Source organism: Leucoraja erinacea, chromosome 10, assembly GCF_028641065.1.
Source record: "Leucoraja erinacea ecotype New England chromosome 10, Leri_hhj_1, whole genome shotgun sequence".
Lineage (NCBI taxonomy): Eukaryota > Metazoa > Chordata > Chondrichthyes > Rajiformes > Rajidae > Leucoraja > Leucoraja erinaceus.
In genome coordinates this window covers 24,871,149-24,894,263 of record NC_073386.1, presented here as the reverse complement: position 1 = coordinate 24,894,263, position 23,115 = coordinate 24,871,149, and the positions used below count along the sequence as shown (strand labels likewise).

The window sequence follows — 23,115 nt, the reverse complement described above, 5'->3', positions numbered from 1 at the left end:
TTTTGGAAAGGACATTATGGACGAGATCTAAACGGAATCAGTTTATGACCTTGTGCAGCTAAACTGGTCATGCAACAGTGTGGACAGTGGTATTGCTTGAGTTGTGATCACAGCACCTGCGAGTAAATTGTGTCCTTCAGAGAAACCGTGTGATTGAACATCAAACCAATGTGTCAGTAAACTACAGCTGTAAAGGTCACTGGTACTTTCAGAATAATGCTCTTTCTTTCTCATTTGCACGTTTACCTGTGCCTGATCGTTATTGATTCATGTATTCTACATTGAGGTCAGAGATGGCTCTATTCACTATTCGTTCAGGAATTGATGATCTGTGGTGCATTTCTATTTATAAGTAGAATTCCTGTTTTTTATTCACTTGCATAATTAACATTTCATAGAGACTATTAAAAAAATTGTAATCCCATTTATATTTTGGGGAATAAATGTATTTATCTTTCTTCCAGCTGATTGTCATTCCGTGCACAGTCCCTATTTTAAACGAAATATTTCACTCCCTTCCTGTGCAGAAATGTGCCCCAATATTGGATTGTTTGAGGACATGCTCCATAGGGAATCAAAGGCAGGAGTTCCATATTATCAACATCTAGCCTTCTGTAGCATGGCCTTTTAGTACACCACCAAACCACCCTTGTGGTAACTGAGGCAGCAAATGAAGAACAGTCTCAGTAATAAGGGTTCGGTAATAATCCATTTATGAATGATTTAATGAAGCTTTGTATCTGATTCCCAGGCTCTCAAAAGGAAGCCAGATTTGTTTTTAGCAGAGAACTGTGATGTGAAAGCATTGTTTCAGTGTGGTAAGTATTAGAAGTGTTTAGTGTTGACTTCACGATTTTTAAGCATTTTGATTTTAGTTTGTGCTGTTGCAGTTGTTTAAAAAGGTTAAACTTAAGACGGAATATGATCAAACGTGGATTATATGCTTCTATTTCTTTGTCACTGACATCATGTTCTCATTTAATATTTCCCTACACTGCTTCCCTGTAGGGCAGCACAGTGGCACAGCTGATAGAGCTGCTGCCTCAGAGTGCCAGACACACAGGTTCAATCCTGACCTCAGCTGTCGCCTGTGTAGAGTTTGCATGTTCTCCCTGTGTCTGCATGGGTTTCGGGTTGTCTGGTTTTCCCCATAACCCAGACATGCGATTTGTAGGTTAATCAGTGCCTGTCAATTCCCCTTGTATGTAGGAAGTTGATGTGAAAGGGGGATAATGTAGAATTGCTGTGAATGGATGATCAGTGTTCGGTGTGGACTTGGTGGGTCGTAGGGCCTGTTTCCATGCTGTGTCTCTAAACACTTATAATGTTGTTCTTGCCGTGAACAAACCTTGCCAGAATTGCCACAGTCTTTCAATCATCTCCAATGGGTAGCATGCACATTATCATCTATCATATGCCATTGCAATGTATGTGTACATTAAAAGTATTTTTAGACAATTTGAAGATGACATGACATAGCAGAAGATGAGTTAACAAGATCAGCAATATTTGGTAAATGCAATTTATCCTTGCTTGTGAGTCCAGTTTAATTTTCTCTCTTTTTTTTAAATAAGGGGTATTTAGTTTGCTTACCTCTCTCATTTGCAGCAGATTTATTTTTCAAAGGAAAATTTAATATTTGAAGTTATTACTGAATCAGCTTCCATCACCTTTTCAGACAAAATATGTCTGATCATATCGATTCTCTTGGTCAATTTATCAATTATCTGAAATTTGTGTTCTCGAGTTACTGATCCTCAGAGTTTCTCCTTATTGTGTCAAATTCTTTGATAAATATAAATGATAATAATACTTTTTTTGCTGCAAGAGATATTCCCAGCTTCTCTAGGCTCTTTGTGTAATCTTGTATTCATGGTTGCATTCCCCTTGGCACTCCTTTGGCTTCAACATAATTTCCTAATGTGTGATTACTGAAATAAACATTACTGATATCCAATACTCCAGCTGAGACATAATGTGGGATCTAAATTATTTTGCGCAACGTCCCTGTTTTTGTATACCTTTTCTCTACAAAGCCCAAGATCCCATAATTTTTCAGATTTTTTTTTCCGTTGAACACTACTCCCAAGCTGAAAAAGCAGTTTAATTCCTGAAATTTAGCATTCCTCAAGAAATGCAGAATAATTTGTAATAGCAGCAAAGGTTTACAGGTTTTCGGTGTTTTCACAGGTTGACTAACTTCAGCACATTATTTTCCACAGTTGAGCCATATTACAAACTGTTCATGAGAACATTAGAAAATAAGAGCAGGAGAAGGCCACTCGGCCCCTCAAGCCAGCCCTGCCTGGCAATATGATCGTGGCAGATCTGCCTCGCGCCTCGTTTCCTTTTCTGTGCCAATTTCCCTTAGTCCAAAATTTCTTGACCTTTCGGAAGTGTATCTCCTTCTTCTTTAAGCATCCACCCCCGTGAATAAATGTCATTGTATAAATAAATGTATACAACACCTGAGTGAGCAATATATGGATATAAGAAAACAATATTTCTGTGTATGATAATGACAGACAATAAGAAATGTATTTAGCGGGAAGTGTTTCCACAAGTATCATTCTACTATCATTGACTTTTTATACATGTGTCTGCTTGCAATAAATAATCTTTGTAACCTACAATTAATCTAATCTATTCCTAGGGATTATGTCTTTGAAATTTCCAGAAGCACCAACAGTCAAAGCTACATGCATGTTCTTTGTAAGTATACTTTGTGTCAACGTGTGTACAGGAGCTATGTTAAAATTCATTTAATTAATCAGTCTTTGCCAGTTATAGCAGCTTTATCTGATAGTGACAGTAAATTCACTGAAATTGTTTCCTTTGCAGTATTATGTTTACCATTGAAACAGTTATGTGAAGTGTTACAATATTATGTAACTACCATCACATATGTAATGTCTTAACAAAAATTATCAAAATCGGCTGTAACATTGTGTCAAATGCAAAATTTCCCTTTTTTATTTTCAACTACTTGTTAACTCATATTTTAGTTAGCCAGAATGATAGTTATTTATGTGCATTTAATGATGATCTTGACTGTGGGGAGCAGTCACAGCCACAGCTGAATCACTATCCACTTGAAGATAGATACCAATCGCTAGATCCTGATTTAAATCGAAGACAGACACAAAATCTTGAATTTAAACCAACATCTGTAGTTCTTTCCTACTCAATATCCACAGTCTGCAAGTGGAAAGTATTCAGGAATTGGTGTTGACATTCCATGGGTTCTGTGGTTCATTCTTCACCCCCATGTAGTTTCAGTGCTGTCCCAGATTAACAGATTGAATAATTTCTGCAGTATGTGCTGTTAGGTGCCTTGTTATCAGGGAAGCTACGCAGAAGAACTTTAATTTGGGAACATTAGTACATTAATGAGATGCATTTTCCTGAGTTTTGCAATAAATATTCATTGATTTATGAAGGAGTTACATTTCAGGAAAAGTTGTGTTGACAACTTGTAAACCAAGGAGTGTTTCCCATTAATTCTGTGTAGGAGCCATTTATGTTTAGAATAGCTACTGTTGGCATATTATATTATTTTGTCTAGATATATCTTGCAGTATTATTTTGGACACTTGGGGGCGGTCATTAGATGCACAGAGTGGCGTATATATATGGGCATAGGGGACAGGAAGGGGCAGACCAGGCACAGAGAGGGAGAGCATACAGTTCGTACCAGACCGGGGAGAACAGCCATCTCCAACCTGCATGCAGAATAAGGAAAACCTGGTATGTTCATCTCTTTGTTTGTACAACTACTTCAATAAACAACCAATTAAACTGGAAATAACGACTGGAAGATCTGTTCTATCTTGTCTGCGTAATATCACACCTACTTACCCGTGTAGTAATGGCAACGCAAAAGATGACACTGGAAATTTGCCATTACATTCTGTTTACATTCTAGAGCTTGAGCATTTCTTTCAAAGATAGTAACCCTTTAAAAGTACATTAATACGTACCTTTTCAAGCTACTCACCATGTTAAGAATCCAAAATGTCTTGCTCTATTTTTCCAGGCTCTCACTCACTTTCTCGCTCTTTCTCCCCAGTTCCTGGGATTTTGCCATTTCTTTCTCTTGCTATGAACTCCATAATCGTCATCCCCCACCCTTCTAACCATTCTCTCTATAACCTGATTCCTTTGATTCTGTATTTTCTTTCTCGCGCCTCTCTCCCACCTGGAGATACACACATCCAACTATTCTGGAAGGAACTTGTAAATCAAGTAGATTGCTGTTGAAATACCTGATCTCCACTGAGATAAGAATTTAGTTGCCTAGGACTTTAATTGTTATAATATTAAACATAATTTGTTATAATTTCATAAACTGAGGGCACTACCCAAATGTCAATTACATCATAGCTAAAATTTGTAAATAAAACTTTTGTAAATTGAAGAAAGAAACACTAAATAGAATAAATGTTTCTTTATGTCATGTGTATTTTTTTCATTTGATGGGTCATTGATCAGAAATCTGTTTCTGTCCCTACAGATGATGTCTCTCTTGCTGGATATTTCCAGCATGTTCTGTTCTTATTTCTGATTTCTAACATCTGCAACTGCTTTATTTATAAATATTTGCATCATGATTTTGGCATATTTGATTACAAGAATTGTAGTTAATCACGGCAACCACTTTCAACTAGCATCGCAACCGGCTTCGACTAAAAAATTACCGATTTTTAAAACGGCAACCTACATTTGGTCTCGGCCGGTTTTTGAATTTTTTGAAATAATCGCTGGAACATAGAAGAAGCGGAAACCACTTTCGACCATCAGGGAGACTGACAAAAACCTCCGGGAACTGCTCGGAAACCTTGGGTGGGGCGCAACGTCTCCAGAGGTTTCCGTTCTGGTTTCCTAAGTGGGACAGGGGCATAAGCAACCAGTATGCAGTAAGCTCTTTGTAGATGGTGGTGTAAAATTCAGAAAGGTTATCAATGCCTCTGGGGTACTGAAACTCAAGTTGAGTGGAAATTTTGTTCAAATAGGAAATTGCCCTCTTTCACTTCTAACCAACTGGTCTAACCCTTCTACATTAAATTTCACTGCCATTTAATGTTTATAATGTTGGTGCAGAATGTTTTTACAATGTATATCTTTCAAAAATATGCATAGGCATAGTATCCACTCTTTTTTATATTTATCTTTGCCATATAATAAATACTAGCACTAATTCATTGGACTGATTTTCAGTGGTGTTCATGATGACTAGCAAAATGATATAGAATTAAAACCAATTTCCAATCCTACATATATGGAAGAATTTTAATTTTTTTTTTCCATGTCATTTTTGCTAGACTGAGCTCCTACCGCGATGTCGGGAGATACAGCCTATCGGCCTGGTCGTCCATGAGAATGGAAAGCTGTTGCTACAAGCTACTCTGGAAGTATGTTAATATCTGAAGTAGCAATAGGATAAAAACTGACATTAACATGGGGCAAATTGTTTCCATGACATTTTATTTAAAGTTATTAGTTACCAAAAAAATTGGTGTGGCATGGACAAATGAGAAATAGATGCATGAAGCAATGTTAGATAGTGAATTTTGGTTTTGAGAAACAAGAAATGTGCAAAAGGTTTTCACAGTTTAAAAAAAATCAATATGATATTGTTCAAAAGAATGGAGCAGTCACCTTTGTAGAAGACAATGACCAGTTTTTTTATTCTCCTTTATGTATGATTTTGGTGTCCTTTCTGCATAATCTAAGAGCCATGCCAGACAGAAACTGATCCTTTGGCCCATTATGTCCATGCGGATAATTAATTCCTCATCTTCGCTAATCCTAGCGCTGGGTCTGTAGCCAGTTCAATTCATGTATTCATCTAGACAGAATACCCACTTCAGCCTTCCACTAAGAAAGTGTATAACAGATACTCTGGCTGAAGAAACTGTATAAAGTATTATAACATTCTTGCTCATATATTCTCTGCCTGCTTGTAAAAGATAGTGTTCTATATACCTTCACCTTATCTACTTGCTCTGTCACCTTCCGGAATCCTTGCACTTAAACACCAAGGTCCCTCTGTTCCTACAATTCATTTTGTACGTTCTACTCTTATGAGTCCTTCTAAAGTGCATCACCTCGCACTTATCAAGATGGTGGGATAAGTAATGGATAGTCCTGGTAGAGAATTAGCACTTTGATAAGGCTTCCTTTCTAAGCTGTAAACATTCATGATTCATTAATGCACAACAAACTAAATAGGACCTTTAGCCCATATTTCAATGCACAGGAAAGCAAACAGAAAGTATTCAAGCTTTCTCTGTTATTGATTTGGTGAAGGAAATGTGTAGAAAATCCCAGCAATGAAGTCAGTTAAAAAAATATTTATGAATGTGCATGAGGTAAAGAATGAAATACAATTGCCATACGGGATTTCTTCTTTGTTATCCTCAGTTACCTAAGATCATTATTTTCTTTCTCATTGATATATTTGCAGGTATGGTATGCTGTCACATTTATAGTCATAGAGTCAGAGAGGCAGGCAGAACGGAAATAGGCCCTTCAGCCCAATTCATCCATGCTGACCAAGATGCCATATTTAATCAAGTGCCCATTTGCCTGCCTACACCTCCAAATCTTTCCTATCCATGTAACTGTCCAAGTATCTGTTAGATGTTGTTATTGTACTTGCCTCAACTACTTCCTCGGGCAGCTTGTTCCATATACCCAGGGAAAAGTTGCCCTTGGGTTCCTATTAATTATTTTATACACTGCTATATGATCACCCCTCAACCTCCTGCACTCCAGGGAATAATGTCCTAGCCTGCCCAACCTTTCTCTATACTCTTATACTGAACACATTACCCCAGATGAGGCCTCACCAGCATCTTGTATAACTGTAACATAGCGTCCAAACTTCTATACTCAATTTCCTGGCTAAAGAAAGCCAACGTACCAAAAGTCACCTTCACCGCCCTATCTACCTACTGTAGGAGAGAGGAAATTGCAGGTACCCTGACTGAGATTTACTATTTAAGAAGGGCTGCAGGGAAAAACCTGGGAAGTGCAGTGAGTAACATCTGTAGTTGGAAAATTACTGGATAGTATTCTGAGCGATAAGATATATATGCATTTAGATGGACAACAGCTGATTAGGGATAGGCAGCACAGTTTTGTATGTGGGAGACTGTGCATCACAAATAGAGATATGGAAGGGTAAGGTGTGAAAACGAGGGGGATCAAAGGGGACGAAAGTCAAGGCAAATGTAGAATGGATCATCGTTCATTATTCTACATTTTCCTTGATCTTCGTCCCATTTGATATCTGCCTCCCTCTCCTCTGACTCTCAGACTCAAGAAGGGTATCGACCTGAAAGGTCACCCATTCCTTCTCTCCAGAGATGCTGCCTGTCCCGCTGAGGTACTCCAGCATTTTGTGTCTACCTTTGGTGTAAACCAGCATCTGCAGTTCCTTCCTATATATTGAGTATAGATGTTGGGAGGTAATGTTAAAGTTGTACATGACATTGGTGAGGCCACATTTAGAGTATTGTGTTCAGTTTTGGTCACCCTGTTATAGGAAAGATGTTGTTAAGACTGAAAGGGTGCAGAGATTCAAGCGGATGTTGCCAAAACTCGAGCCTGGGCTATATGGAAAGGTTGAGCAGGCTAGGACTTTATTCCTTGGAGCACAGGAGAATGAAGGGTGATCTTATAGAGGTGTATAAAATCATGACAGGAATAAATAGTGTAAATGCACAGTCTTTTACCCATAGTAGTGGAATCGAGAACCAGAGGACATTAATGTGAGAGGTCCAACCCGCAGCTCCATTTCTCCCATGTGGTCAGTCAAGTGCTGCAGTTCCTGCAGATGTAGTCATCGGAGATGTTGGAAGTTTCCCTAATTTCCCACATCCTGCAGGAGGAGCATACCAGGAGGAGTGCGTTCTAATCTTGCTGTCAACCTCTTCTCTGCCTCCTTGCAGAAACCTCACGAGCCAAAGCCTCAGCACTTGCGCTCAGAAATAGAACCTCGCCTCATCTCAACACACAGCCTTGCCAACACAGCAACTCCCAACAGGCCACTCCGTTAGTGGTTGCCTTCTTATTAGACAGCATTGGTAGCAGTCGTACTGGGACACTGATGTGCTTTTTAAATCTTCTACATTGCTCCTCCTCTCAACAGCTCACTCACCCACAAGTAAAAGTAACCTGGCCTCACACTAACAGCTGTTTTTTATATCTTGACATTTTAAAATGTTCAATTATAATTGTAGTTGGAGCTCTAAAGTAATGGAAAGCATTTTAGTAGGTGTCCTTTTTAATCCCTTCATTGATAGTATTAACTTTGTTGTTTATGTTGGCCAGGCTATTGGTGGACAAGCCCCAAGGAATTTAATGGATCACTTTGCTGAGATACTGTTTGCTTTGAACAAGCATTGTGTTACCTACTTGAGCGTTTGGTTAAAGGAAGTGATGCAGCAACAGAATTTTCCATCAAGCCGCCTTACTCAAGTACAAAAAGATACATTTAGTCAACAAATTTTAAGGTATGTATCTTCAAAATGCATGGGGCAAAGCAAACTCCTATTGGGAAATAAAAAATGTTTTATAATATCTTAGTGCAAGCCTTTTTTTATAAGCTTGTGTATTTTGAGTCGAAATAGTTTGTATTTCCCAAAGACAATTCCAAAAATTAGGTTACTCAGGAAATTAATTTTACCAGATGCCACAAAGCAGCCTCCTGCAGTGACTTACAATGTGAGCACATCGCAAAAAAACTGGTTGGGTAATATTGCACTAACTTTATTTTAAACTGCCCAATACAGTAAATCCTCATTTTAACAGTTCCCTTTCTAATGGATTTCAGTTATAGCGGATGGATCTGCTGACGCCGCCCCCGGCTTGCAAGGTGCACCAGCAAGCTCTTTTTTTTACCCACCGCATGATCCGATTGACGTGACTGTTGTTGCGACTCACGTTGTAGCCCGACAGAGGACACAGACAGCACACGCAGGTTCCCTTCCCTCTCACCAGCTGCCGCTTCGTCCTGTTGGAGGTTGCTTTGTCCGCTCCTCACTCCACCGCTGCTACCACCTCCTTCTCCCGTCGCTCTGCCCACTTGGCCTCATCCCCCTTCACCGGCGCCGCCGCCTCCTTATCCCACAAAGTCGCCGATTAACTCCTTGGAAGATGTCGGCGAATAGCTTACAGGAAAGATCGACAACTGGTGAGAGGAGAGGGAGCTTCACGATGACTGAGCACATCTTGCCGATGGCAGTGGCCTGATTAAAGCGCTGCCATCCAGGGGCCACGTCAAGCACAGCCACGTCAACTGGACTGTGCGGTGCGTGAAGAAGGGCTCACTGGTGCATACCAGCGGCATTGGCACCAGGCTTTAAGGTGAAACGACACGAAGTGCTGGTGTAACTCAACAGGCTGAATGAGTCTGAAGAAAAGCTCTGGTCAGGAAAAAAGGAGGCAGGCATGGACAGCTTGGATCAAGTGTAACACTGGTGGAGTATAGAGGATTGAAGAAGGAAGTTAGGAGGGTAAAACGGGGGCATGAAATGGCTCTGGGAAATAAGATTAAGAAGAATCCCCCCCCCAACATTTTTTATTAAGGGGAAAAGAATAACTAGAGAGGGAATAGGGGCCCCTCAGAAACCAGTGGTCATATATGCATGGAGCCAAAGGATATGGGCAAAGTCCTCAATAAATATTTCTCCTTTGTTTTTACCACAAAGAAAGACATGAAGGGTGGGACAGTTAATGGAGATTTCTTGTGACAGTCAGTAGTACAGGCGAGCAGCTGTTGGACATCCTAAGACATATGAAGGTATATCAATTTGGGCCTGATCTGATATATGCAGGGACACTATGCAGAAGACAGGGAGGAAATTGCAGGAGCCCTGGTTGAGATATATGAATCATTGTTAGATACTGGTGAGGTGCCGGATGACGGGAGGGTGGCTGATGTTGTGCTTCTATTTATGAAGGGCTGCAAAGATAATCCTGGGAACTATAGACCAGTAAACCTATAATCTGTGGTCAGAAAGTTACTGGAGAGGATTCTGAGGGATAGGATGTATATGCATTTGGAAAGACATGGGTGACACGGTGGCACAGCGGTAAAGTTGCTGCCTTATAGCGCTTGCAGTGCCCGAGACCCGGTTCGATCTGGACTACGGGTGCTGTCTGTACAGAGTTTGTACATTCTCCCCATGACCCCGTGGGTTTTCTCCAAAATCTTCGGTTTCCTCCCACACTCCAAACACGTACATGTTTGTAGGTTAATTGGCTTGGTATAAGTGTAAATTGACCCTAGAATGTGTAGGATAGTGTAAAATGTGCAGGGATCGCTGGTGGTGCGGACTCGGTGGGCCAAAGGGCCTTTTTCCATGCTGTATCTCTAAACCAAACTAAAAGACAAGGGTTAATTGGAGATAGCCAGCATGGTTTTCTGCATGGGAGATCATGTCTCATAAATTTGATGTGAATTTTTTGAAGAAGTAACCAAGAAGGTTGATGACAGGACTATAGATGTAGTCAATATAGACTTTAGCGAGGTACTGGATAAGGCTCCTCGTGGTAGGCTGCTCTGGAAGGTTAGATTTCATGCGATCCAGAGGATACCTCACCAACTTGATAGAGTATTGGTTTTGTGGTAGGAAATAGTGAGTGATAGTGGAAGGTTGTTTTTCCCATCTAATATAGTCCCATTGGAGGCCTATGACTAGTATGCCTCAGAGATCAGTGCTGGACCTATTGCTGTTTTTTCAATTATACCAACAATTTGGATGAGAATATAAAAGGCATGGTTAGTAGGTTTTCAGATCTCTAAAATAGGTGGAATTGTAAATAGTGAGAATGGTTATTAAGAATTACAGTGGAATCTCGGATTATCTGGGCAAATGGGCTGACTGACTTCAAATGCATTTAATTCAGAAAAGTGTGAGTTATTGTGTTTTGGGAAGTCAAATCAGGGCTGGACCTTCACAGTGAGCAGCAGGCCCCTGGGGAGTGTTGTAACGCACAGGTGTCTAGGTGTGCAAGTACACAATTCCTTAAGTGGTGTCACAGGTATTAGGGTGTTGAAGAAGGCTGTTGGTACACTGGCCTTCATCAATCAGGAAATTTAGTATAAAGAATGCAACATAATATTACAGTTGTGTAAGATATTGATGAAGCCACACTTGGAGTATTTTGTTCCGTTTGTCACCCTGCCATAGGAAAGATGCCATTAAGCTGGAAAGAATCCAGAGAAGATTTTAAAGGATGTTTCCAGGATTTGAGGTCCTGAGCTATTGGGAGAGGTTCAGCAGACTAAGACTTTATTCCTTGGAACACAGGAGGCTGAGAAGTGATCTTATAGTGATGTATAATTGATAGGGTGAATGCTTTTCCCCCAAGATAAGGGAATCAAGAACCAGAGGTTTAGGGGCAGTTATAATAACAAAATGTAAAAGCTAATTGCACAGGTACATGGATGGAAATGGTTTAGAACAGGGGTCGGCAATCCGGCCCGTAACCCAAAATCATCCGGCCCGCAGGCGTATTTCTTTTTAAATTAGTTTTCACGACCTGGGCGCTACAGCCAGTCCCGGGGCTCGCAGGCGACCTGGGAACTGCAGCTAGTCCCGGGGCTCGCAGGCGACCTGGGAACGGCAGAAAACTAATAGAAAAACATGTGAAAACTATGTATTATTAGTATGTATTATTACTAATTTACGTATTATTACTAATTACTAGTTTAGGTAGTCTGTATTATTATTATTATTACCTCCATTTATTGGCGATAGATGTGGCCCGCCATCCGCTCACAAACATGGGTACTTGGCCCTATGCAAAAAAAGGTTGCCGACCCCTGGTTTAGAAGGATCTCTAAATAAATGCTGGAAAATCACACTAGATTGGCCTGGACAAGTTGGGCTGAAGAGCCTATTTCCGTGCTTTAAAAATGTTTCTATTGGTCCTCTAAATAAAACATTGTATACAAAATTAACAAAAAAAATGATAATGTACAGGAATATGCAACTCCTATGAAAATAACAGATTTACTGTGATGTTCCTTGTAGATAAGCAAAGATTTAATATAGCAGTAGAGAAGGACAGACACTTCTGCCTTCCCAGCAGGTACCAACCTTCTCAACAGGGCTAAATAAGCAAATTCAATAGCACCAAAGGAAAATTTTGTGGATGCTGTAAATCTGACATGAAAACAGAAATTGAATTGTCTGAAATAATTGAACAAAGTGTTGCTTTTGGAAGATGATGTTCTATGTTTTCTGAGATACAAACAGAATGCTGGAAATACTCAGCAAGTCAAGCAAAATCTGTGCAGGAAGGAGACAAAGTTGATGTTTTGGATAATTGGCCTTTTATCAAGATTGGTTAATTTCATACACTGAAGGGCACAGCATTGAATGTTGCTGCTGGACATCTCCTGTGATCTGAACGCATATGATCTTGACTGCTGTCAATGTGGAGTTTGTATGTTCTCCTTTGAATACATGGATGTAAGAAATATGATGCAAGTCCATCAATCTGAAGTGTTAACTGTTTAACTACCTGCCCCACTGAAGATTTCCAGCATCCTGTTTTTATATCAGGTATCCAGCACCTAGAGATGTTTTTTGCTTTTCATTTGCTATTCGCTGGGCTTGGGTTCCGTTTAATTTGAAAAAGAGATTAAAAGGACAGAATAATGCATGAATTGGAAGAGAGAATTAGCATGAAGGTTTAATGGTACAGAATGAAATGAGGTGCTTTGTTGCTTTGTGCAGTAATCATCCAAATTGTGTTGCGTCGCCATTAGAACCAGCTGCATTGTGAGCAGCAAATGTTATGCTGTAGAATGCTGTGAATGCTGTAGAAATAAATTGTCCGTGCATCTGTAAAGAGCAACTGCAGAGTGTGGAAAAGAAGAAGAAAATTGCAGAAGAATGCCCAGTGGGATGTGGTGTGAGATTTGATGGAGATGGATCAGTGGATCAGTGTTCTGAAAGAAACGGTCCCTTCATAATGTAGGAAGGGCATATTTGATAGTGACACTTTAAGAACAGTGTAAGTGAATGATTTGTCGAATGTGGACTGGAACTTCTGGACTAAGAAAATTATTTTCAACATACCATTAAATACCACAGTGTTCGTACATTGGCTTCTATGCTTTGATGATCTGGAAGGAAAATACAGGTTTTGTGAGTCTTGGATTGACCTTCACGATGGATTTTCTAACTTTTGTGTAACACAAATCAACAATTCGCTATACCATAGAATTTCTAAAGTGTTGCAAAAACGGGATCAAAGTAGCCTTCAAAGGTGTACTGCTATTATTTATTATCTCTTTCAAACATTAATTTTAATCTAACATAGCGATTTACTTGTTTTGGATGTTTTCCTTCAATATGTTATAACTACTTTGTGGAGTTTATGTAATTTTACTGAAAGTGATCCTTCAGCAAACCAAAGGCAATTATGAAAGGTAATAACAAAGCTGTGGTGTTATAATGAATGTATTCGATAAGGTAATAATATCAGCCTTAAAACTAATGTTACCAGCCTTTGATTTTAAACAGGACTTCATTCCAATTTTCACTGGGGTAATGTGTGCCACAGTCATGAGATGGGAAGTTAAAGCTGGACAGTAATTCTGTACAGCCATGAACAGATTAATATATTATGGATGGTACACAAAAAAGCTGGAGAAACTCAGCGGGTGCAGCAGCATCTATGGAGCGAAGGAAATAGGCAACGTTTCGGGCCGAAACCCTTCTTCAGACATAGATATTATAGATTGTTTTTTGTGTTTTTTAGATAAATTTATAAAATGTAACATTTCACTTTCATTATTTTACAGAGATCGAATAAATAAGAGAAGAGTAAAGGACATTGTTAAGGAATTTACATTACTGTGCAGGGGTCTTCATGGTACAGAGTATGCAGCTGACTACTGAAACGGATTATTTATGTTGAAGTGTCACTCCTTATTAGCATGCTTCCTGCATCTTCAACACATGTTTGCACCATTTTCTTCTGTAAAAATACATTTGTGTGAAAGACATTTTTTTAAAGTATCAAATGGGCTTGTGTCTGCACATATTTGAGAAGATAAAAGAATACGTGCTCTCATGTGTTGCCATACTATGAGGCTTTGTTTTTTTTAAATGACTTCCTGTCATAGGATTGGGTCATTTAATAGAAGGAAATGTATCAGGGAATTTACGGCATAAGTTGCCTGCCCCTCCTGACTTGTAAGTAATTTGTGTACATGTTTTGTGTCGTAATTAAAGCTTTATGGAAGCAATGTAACTTGCTGCTGGAGTCCTGTGATTTTTGGCACTTTGTAAACATAACAATATCTTGTTGAGGGAGTTAATCCCAGATGATTCAACTGTGGAATATTACTGGTGATGCTGCTACAATGTCTGAAACCATTTTAAACAAATTTAGAATTTTCGTTTATTTTTTCATTTTAATTTAATTACAGATGTGATGATGTGGATTCCTGTTGTAATGTAAAAGTTGAGGATGTTGCAACAGTCTGAGAACTTAAAATATTGTTTGTTACTGTAACAATGGCTGTTTGAGTTTCAAAGCTTTGTTAATTTTAAAAAGAAAAAGAGAAATTTACTAGAGCCTTCAGTCATCCATTCTGACCACAGAAAACGAATGACTCGGCCTAGGTAAAGGACCTGACTAATCACACACTAGGGATAATTAAAGCAATGAACTGACAAAAAGCAGCAAGCTCTGAAAGCTTTGTTACAGCCCTATTTCATTTTGCATCTTTTAAACTTTTTGTAATATACATGCTCTGTGCTGCATTTTGTCAACAAAGATATCACTTAATGTAACTCCAAGTTGTACTTGTGTTCTTGTAACTTATTTACTTGTTCTAGATTTTCTGGGAATTCCATAAATATGGTATATATTCTAGTCTAGAACTAATATAGAAAGCCCACTTGTAAAATCTTGAGAAATGACACTGCAGCCAATTCGTTTTCTATTGTGAAATAAAGCTTCACTTATAAATGTGACTTTTTTTCCTCCCCAAATCTTTTTAAATATCTATTGTGGTTCATGAGCAAAGACTGAAATATACATCTGATCCATAACATTTTCACCATTTGAATTGTAAAGAGAATATTGTATAATATATAACTATATGCAGATACCATAGTCTGCAATAAAGTATCAATTCTGAGTTGAGATGCTCTGACTTAAAGTTCAATTGGATCAATGTTTGTTTATAAAAAATCTTTAAGTATCATTATGAAAGAACTTGCATTAGTAGAATGTCTTGCATGAGATCAGAATAGTCCAAAACATTTAACAACGAACAATGGTTTGGTGAGTGGTTTGGGTGGCATTGAAATTTACTTTGCGAATTACTAGAATGGGAATGGAAAATTACCCATTTGGATCCTTTTGATTGTGTTAGTTAAGGAATAAATATTGACCAAATCAAATGCACCAATCCCTGGTATTTTTAGGTAACTCCATGGAATATTTTTCTTTCACATGGACTAAATGACGAGATGAGAAATATAACAATTTTAATAGGACTCCTAAATATTAATGATGTGTTAATCTGATAATTTATGATTATTTTCGCAATATGCTCTGCATCTCTGAGTACAATCAGTATATTGGAGTATTTATTTGAGCTAGACACTTTAGATTTCACTTCAGAAACCTGTCACGTTAATCTGTGATGGACTGATTGCTAGTGCAGATTGGAATAGTCCTTTCACCCCTGCTACATGGTTCAAATCTGCACAGTAAATATGGCCTAGGACCTTTTGGATGCTGTGGCATCGGGGATGACACCGCATTTGGCAATGACCACACTGACACTCGCAATAGGGTGAACTCGTATATATATTTTATTTACAGAGGTAAGAATGTCCAGGACCACCACATGGGTGCACTGTCCCTTATTGTCAGGACGCATGTGTGGTGGCGCTGGCGAACTGGAGCTTATCCCAGCAGCTCAATCCTAGACTTCGAAGAAGGAGGCATGGTGATCTGAGGGTTTTCCATACAGTTCACCCTTGCCTTGAGAGGCGGTCTCAGGTTTATCCTGGTGGCTCAGCTTTGGGCTTGAAGAGGTGGCGCTGGTGGTCTCTCGGTTATCCTGTGTGCGAGAGCAATCCCTTGTTGTCTGTGGGCAGGAAGAGGCACTGGCATCTCAGGCTTGCCCTGGCCACTCAACTTCAATAGAGGGGCTTCTTGGCAGCCCAGTCTTGATCACACGTTGGCGCTGGTGGGCTCCGGTGTGTCCCAGTGGCTCAGTCTTCCTCGAACCTGCAACAGGTAAACACAGCTAGCAGGAAGGTGCCCCACATTCCCTCCCTTCCTCTCTCTCTTCCTTTTTCCTTCCCTTCTCTCTCCTTCTCTCATCTCCCCTCTGGCTAGAATGCCTGGGTTTTACAGGGAGTAGGCTGAAGAGGTTCAGGCAACCAAACCAATATCAGTTAATTGGACCCATCTGTTACCAATGATGATGGGGAATGGCCTCTCCTGGCCTGTCAGCCAGTGATAGGGATCAGAGCGGCATCCAAGGGAGGGGGTGCTGTCACATGGCTAAGAATCCCAATTAACTGTTCATAGAATCTCCACATTTTTGTTTGCTGACATGTAGGCAAAAATATGTTCACTTTGCAATTAAGATCTCTGTGCAGAAGTATGTGTTCTTCGGGATTATTTGTGTCTCTATGTTGCCATCACAGATCTGTCTGCCTCATCACCCTTGTCTCTTAGCTTAGCTTGCTCTGGGGTTTTTTTGGGAGGATCATGTTTGTCCCCTGTATGTGACCACCATATGTGTTCTGCAATACACTTGTTGTTTGCAGCTCGATGGTTTCAATTAACCCCTCAGTTTGGAAGCAGTAGTCATCCTATGAGGTGGGGCTGGCCACAAGACAGTGTGCCCTGAAGCCCTGCCTCAGAAAATCCTGACGGCCTTTTCGACAGGTTTCAAATGGCTCGGAAAATCAGACATTTAAAGCCAATTCAAGTAGACAAATAAAATAATTTAATTATCTTAAACACATTGAACTATGAAATTAATTAAAAAAACAATGTGGCTTATTTTATTGATGTTTTAATTTAAGGTTGACTACCATGTTCAAATGAACGGAGTTTTCTTACTGCTGGCATAGCCAGTGCACATCTGAAGGACTGTTTGTGACATTTCCACACAGTAGTTTGTGTCTCGTCCCAGACTTGGCGGTGAATCCAACTCGTCTCTGTCTTCCACGTTTCAAAGCAAGGAGATGAAAATGAAGAGGACATCATTGGTGGATGTCCAGGAAATTGCTGGTGAGGAACAGGTACAGAGTAGCAGAATATTTATGCATTGGTTCGAGGGATTAAAATAAAAGATGTGCACCTAGAAATTGATGTGTCAATAGAAAATGTATTAAATGATCATTGTACAATCTAGCAGATGGGGTGGGCAGGGTGTGAGATTTGACTGACCATTGCCTTTTAGGTGCAATGAACATTGGGGCTTCAAAGGCATGTGGGGTGGAGTAGTTGGGCAATTAGAGAGTTAAGACTTGGGCTAGTTGGGACGTTGAGAGGCAATGTAGGTGAGGCAATGGGAATTAAGCATAGATAAGTAATAGAACATTTTAGCGTCTCCATCTCAGAACAGTGAATAAAACGCCGTCATTCAAAGCCCTGCTCACAAAACAATGTAGACTAATTTGCTGGAAGGTACCAAAAGAAGCTTTGCACAGGTGATGACTGTTAGATTTGCAAATGCGACCAGCCCGAGAATGTATTCTTACTAATTCCCCTAAGTGATATGAAACAAATTATACCAGGTTATTATTCAATTCCTCTCTGATGAAAAGTCAATTTTCAATTGCATGAAACTGAATAAGAGTGGTTTGCAAATGAATTTATAGACTGGTTTATTATTTTTAGTATTTTGTTTTTAGAGAATATCTGAACTAATTTAATATTACTGTATTTTTAATTAACTGTATACTACAAAAGTGATTACCCTCTATCTAGGCACATATTAATCCCAAAATAATATGAATTATCACAAGTGTGAAAAAATATACTTCAGTATAAGTTGTGATAGACTGTACATATTGGTATTGGTTTATTATTGTTGCTTACAGAGATATAGTAAAAACATGCTTTATGTGCAATCCAAGCAAATCAATCGATACATGAATACAATCAAGCCAAACTCAAGTAGATCAGGTAAAGAAAAATAAAGCAGAATGCAGAATATAGTGTCCAGCTACAGAGAAGTGCAGCTAAAAAAGTGCAAGGGTCGTCAATGTGGTAGGATTGACGGACCAGGAAAGCTTGAAGTGGAGTGAATACTGGAGTGGAACATAAAAATGTTGCAAATATGAGAACATGTTTGAGATGATTTTAAAAATATATATTTTTTCTATATTCAAAATCTGTCTTTGCTAATAAAACCAGCATAAAAATTCCCATCCCTAAACGTCATTGGGAAGGTGATGGTGAATTGCCACATTGATCTGCCCAATTTATTTTGGTGAATTTAATCCCAGAATTCTTTGAGGTGAGTATTATTACTGGAACAATGATATTCCCAAATGGTACTTTCATGCATCAAATCGCCTTGAATTTAGTAGTAAAGTGGTTTGGGAATTGCTATGATTGATCAGTAACTTCAGTGAATTGTGTAGGGAGTGCTCACTTCAACCATTCTCCGCTGTTTGTGGAGGTACTGCAGGAAGGCCACTGGCAGGTCCCATGTTGGACAATGGTCCAGAATTTAGATCATATGAGATTCAAGGCAAGATGGCAAATTTGATACAAAGATAGTTTGATAATAGAAGCAGAGGGTGAAGGCAGAGGATTATTTTGATTGGAAGCCTGTGACCTGTGGTGTACCACCAGGGATTGGTACTGGGATGAGGATTTGAATATGAATGTAGCATGATTGGTGAGTTTGCAAATGACATAAAAATAATGGTGTTAATAGGATAGTCACAAAATGATATTGATCAGTTGGAAAGGTAGACAATACATGGCATATGTAGATAAGATGTTGCATGTGCACAGGCAATTACAGAAGCACAGTGCACATTCAAAGAGATTGGGGGGGGGGGGGGGGGGGGGGGGGGGGAAAACACACACAAAAGAACATTGGAGACAAAAACAATGATGACTTGGGACCAATTGTTGCCATGAAGATGACTGCAAGCTGGAGGCTCAGAGAAGACAAGTCACTGTCAGAATGAACCTGGCTAGTTCCTCTAGATTAGGAATACCTGCGTCTGAATCCATGAAATACTTTCTAAATTTAACAGTTTAGAAGCTAATCCAAGTAGTGAATTGCTTGTGATGGAGGGTGGCCCGAGTTGAAAGACAGGAGTTTGTTTCCACAAGGACTGAACAGTTATCTCCTCTACCAGTGCCGTCATTGATAGTTGCATCTTCTTTAGGTAGATTGGCAAGGATGTGGTCAAGTAGTTTAATTCCTGTTAGTTCATACTTGCTGTAGACTCTGTTTGGGAACTACTGTATATCCTTTAGGCTTTGGCTAACTCAGTCAGCCGAAATGCCACCAAGATACATGCCGTCACTAGTGTTGAACTTCCCTCACCCGAAGTACATGACTTGCTTCTTTTAGTGCTACCATTCGTAGGTGGTCTTTTGATCCAGGGTTGACAGGTCGCCATGAGATTTCATGGGCGTGAAGTTGACGTTGAGAGATCATAGGGCAACCCCCATCTGCTTGCTGATGACAGCTGATGACAGAAGAATTATCTCTATATTAAAGAAAAAAACCCAAACGCCTGTCCGACAGATCAGAAACACTCTTCAGGAGTCAGGTGTGAATTTGTCAATGACCGCTGTCCGCAGAAGACTTCATGAACAGAAATACAGAGGCTACACTACAAGATGCAAACCACTGGTTAGCCGCAAAATATGGTTGGGTTACAGTTTGCCAAGAGTACTTAAAAGAGCAACCACGGTTCTGGAAAACGGTCTTGTGGATAGATGAGACGAAGGTTAACTTATATCAGAATGATGGCAAGAGCAAAGAATGGAGGAGAGAAGGAACTGCCCAAGATCCAAAGCATACCACCTCATCTGTGAAACACAGTGGTGGGGATAGAAACATAGATATAGAAATTAGGTACAGGTCGTAGCATAGGCCATTCGGCCCTTCGAGCCTGCACCGCCATTCAATATGATCATGGCTGATCATCCAACTCAGAATCCGGAACCTCCTCTCTCTCCATACCCGCTTATACCCTTAGCCACAAGGGCCACATCTAAATCCCTCTTAAATATAGCCAATGAACTGGCCTCAACTACCCTCTGTGGCAGAGAGTTCCAGAACTTCACCACTCTGCTGTAATTCCTACATGGTAAAAAAGTTGTTAAAAATGGCCTTTCTTGGTTTTAAAGGATTTAACCACATGTGATTTTTTTCTTTACAAATCTCCTTAAGCAAATAAATAAATGACCCTTGTCCCAAACTGACCCAAAACGTTCCCTTCCTTCTCTCGGGAACAATCTCCTGCTGAGTTACTCTAGCCTGTCATTCCCCCTTAAGAATTTTGTAACTTTTCATATTTACCATAAGATCCCTAGCATTTCAATCTTCATGGGGAAAAAATTGTTCACCTTGAGTATTACCACCAAGTCGTATGGCAGCTCCGCCAGTCTGTTCTTTTTCATTTTTGGTGTTTGTTAAAAGTTTGAATGTCTCTGTTTGTCCCAGGAATCAGGGTCTGGTGAAACTTTTTCTCTGATTCACTTGCCCTCTATGACAATCACAATGTCCTTCCTCAGATTTGCTGAGACCAAAACTGTACGCAATACTCGCAGGTGTGGTCTCACCGGGAGACCCTGTACAACTGCCCCAGTTCGATCTTCCAGCGCATGGGAGCTGAGAACCCCCCGATTCAGGAGCTGCTCGCCTCGACATGAGGGGCCAAAACGCCGCCAGCTACAGGAGTCAAGATCGTCCCGTCAACGTAGGGCTCGAGGCCCCCGACCGCGGAAGAACAAAGGGAAGAGACTTGAATTTTATTTTACCTTCCATCACAGTGAGGAATGTGTAGGAGTCACTGTGCTGGATGTTCATGTTAAAATGTGTTTTGGGGATCAGTTGCTTTTTATTTGTGTGGCTGACTTGGCAAATGAAATTCCTCGTATGTTGCAAAACATACTTGGCAAATAAAGTACTATTCTGATTCTGATCTATGCCCCTCAAAATGTTATATTTTTCTGACAGGTTACCCTTCAGCCTCTGGCATCTCATAGAACTTGTGGGCGGCACGGTGGCGCAGCGGTAGAGTTGCTGCCTTAAGGGCCTGTCCCACTTGGGCGTCATTTGCACGTCACGCAGATGGCGCGTGAAGATTTTGTACATCCCAAAATCCTGGGGCACCGCGCGCGACCACGCGTCACTGTCTATGTCACCACGCACCATGCACGTGTAATGCACACCATGCGAGCGCCGCGACGCGTAAATGATGTCACGTAAATGACATGCAAATGATGCCCAAGTGGGACAGGCCCTTTACAGAGCTCACAGCGCCAGAGACCCGGGTTTGATCCCGACTATGGGTGCTGTCTGTACGGAGTTTGTATGTTCTCTCAGTGACATGCGTGGGTTTTTGCCGAGATCTTTGGTTTCCTCCCACACTCCAAAGACGTACAGGTTTGTAGGTTAATTGGCTTGGTATAAATGTAAATTACCCCTGGTGTGTGTAGGATAGTGTTAATGTGCAGGGATCGCTGGTCGGCGCGGACTCGAGCGGCCTGTTTCTGTGCTGTATCTCTAAACTGAAGAACAATTCAAATTTGTCCAAACAAAAGACACAAAGTGCTGGAGTATCTCTGCTGGTCAGACAGCATCTCTGGACAACTTGGAGAACTCAAAACATCACCTATCCATGCTCCCCAGAGATGCTGCCTGGCGCGTTGAGTTACTCCAGCACTTTGTAGTTCCTTGCTTCCAATTTTGTCCAATATTTCCTAATAACTAATGCACTGCAATCAACGCAACATTTCAGCAAATCACTTCTGTACCCTCTCCAAGACCTTCACATTCCTTCTTATCATATGGCAACCAGAATTGCATGCTATTCTCCAAATGAAAGATTTTGACCCGAAACGTCACCTATTACATAAACTGACTCGGCTGAAACCCATCCAATCGTTTTACAGAACTGTCCCATTTTAATTAACATATGTTAGACATTTGCTATATTTAATCTGCCATTTGAAATGCAAACCTATTGAAAATAGGTTGATGCTTTATTATTGATGCTTTGATATTTCAGTTGTCTGTCTTCTGATTCCCAGCATGCAGCTGGTCCTCCCCTACTCCAACCACCCCACCCTACCCTCATATCCACCATTTTGTGCACCTGGACTTACCATCTTGTTATTTAGATAGTACAATTGTTAACATGTTAATACTCAGCCGGTCTGGGAGTGGGGGGCAGTTTTCTGCATTTTCTAAAATTTGTGCACAGTGAAGTGCCAAAGGATTTGGAGCTGTTGCTATTAAGCAATTAGCCATATTTTTAGGAGATTTGTACATGGAAACAGATCCACAAAGGGAGTGATGAATTCATGAGGCTAGAAATTATGGCTTTAAATGGGTATTGTGCCAGCTTTACATATAGTCTATGGAAGCAAGTATTTTTCTTGGAGAAGTCGCAGGCATTGTACACAATAGAACAACCCCTCACGTCCTCCGTTTTTCCCTATTTTGAAATAATTTTGCTTGTCTTACAGCCTTTCCATCTGAATGTAATGAGAGGCAACATAAAATGTCTTAGTAATGTATAAAATTAATTTCCAATATTAGGAATGTATTGTATTACATTTAACCTGGAAGAAAGATACTGAGCATTGGATGTTAAGGCCTGTAATTAAACACTAAACACATTCAATTCGATCTTTGGTGATTTATACAAAATACTGATTCTCCATATTCACATGATTTATTTTAATTGATGGAATGCTACCAGTGTTAAGGATATAAATGTGTTTAGGACTCTATGTACAAACATTCTATTTCCATTTTTGGTAATGTGGTTTAACTGAGTAATTAGCTTTCTAATTTTTGTAAACCTTTTATGTACTTCATGTGGATCAATGAACTATTTATAT

General features: G+C 40.0%; 2 protein-coding genes across 6 annotated transcripts in view; one reads left to right on the top strand and one right to left on the bottom strand.

Moving 5' to 3' along the window:
* Positions 1 to 15,003, top strand: part of ipo13b (importin 13b) — a 100,408-nt gene extending 85,405 nt beyond the window's left edge. Inside the window, exons 16-20 of the mRNA XM_055641720.1 lie at positions 752 to 818; positions 2,654 to 2,712; positions 5,322 to 5,411; positions 8,338 to 8,519; positions 13,829 to 15,003. Of these exons, the coding sequence (XP_055497695.1) occupies positions 752 to 818; positions 2,654 to 2,712; positions 5,322 to 5,411; positions 8,338 to 8,519; positions 13,829 to 13,925 (495 nt within the window). The 3' untranslated portion in view covers positions 13,926 to 15,003. The remainder of the gene's footprint in view (positions 1 to 751; positions 819 to 2,653; positions 2,713 to 5,321; positions 5,412 to 8,337; positions 8,520 to 13,828) is intronic.
* An 856-nt stretch (positions 15,004 to 15,859) lies between these two features.
* LOC129700913 (fizzy-related protein homolog) overlaps positions 15,860 to 23,115 on the bottom strand; it is a 78,052-nt gene continuing 70,796 nt past the window's right edge. For 4 of the 5 annotated variants that reach the window (XM_055641724.1, XM_055641721.1, XM_055641722.1 and 1 more), the window contains one exon: positions 15,860 to 16,278. In XM_055641724.1, the coding sequence (XP_055497699.1) occupies positions 16,163 to 16,278 (116 nt within the window). In that variant the 3' untranslated portion in view covers positions 15,860 to 16,162. The remainder of the gene's footprint in view (positions 16,279 to 23,115) is intronic. The other variant, XM_055641725.1, reaches the window with a different exon arrangement.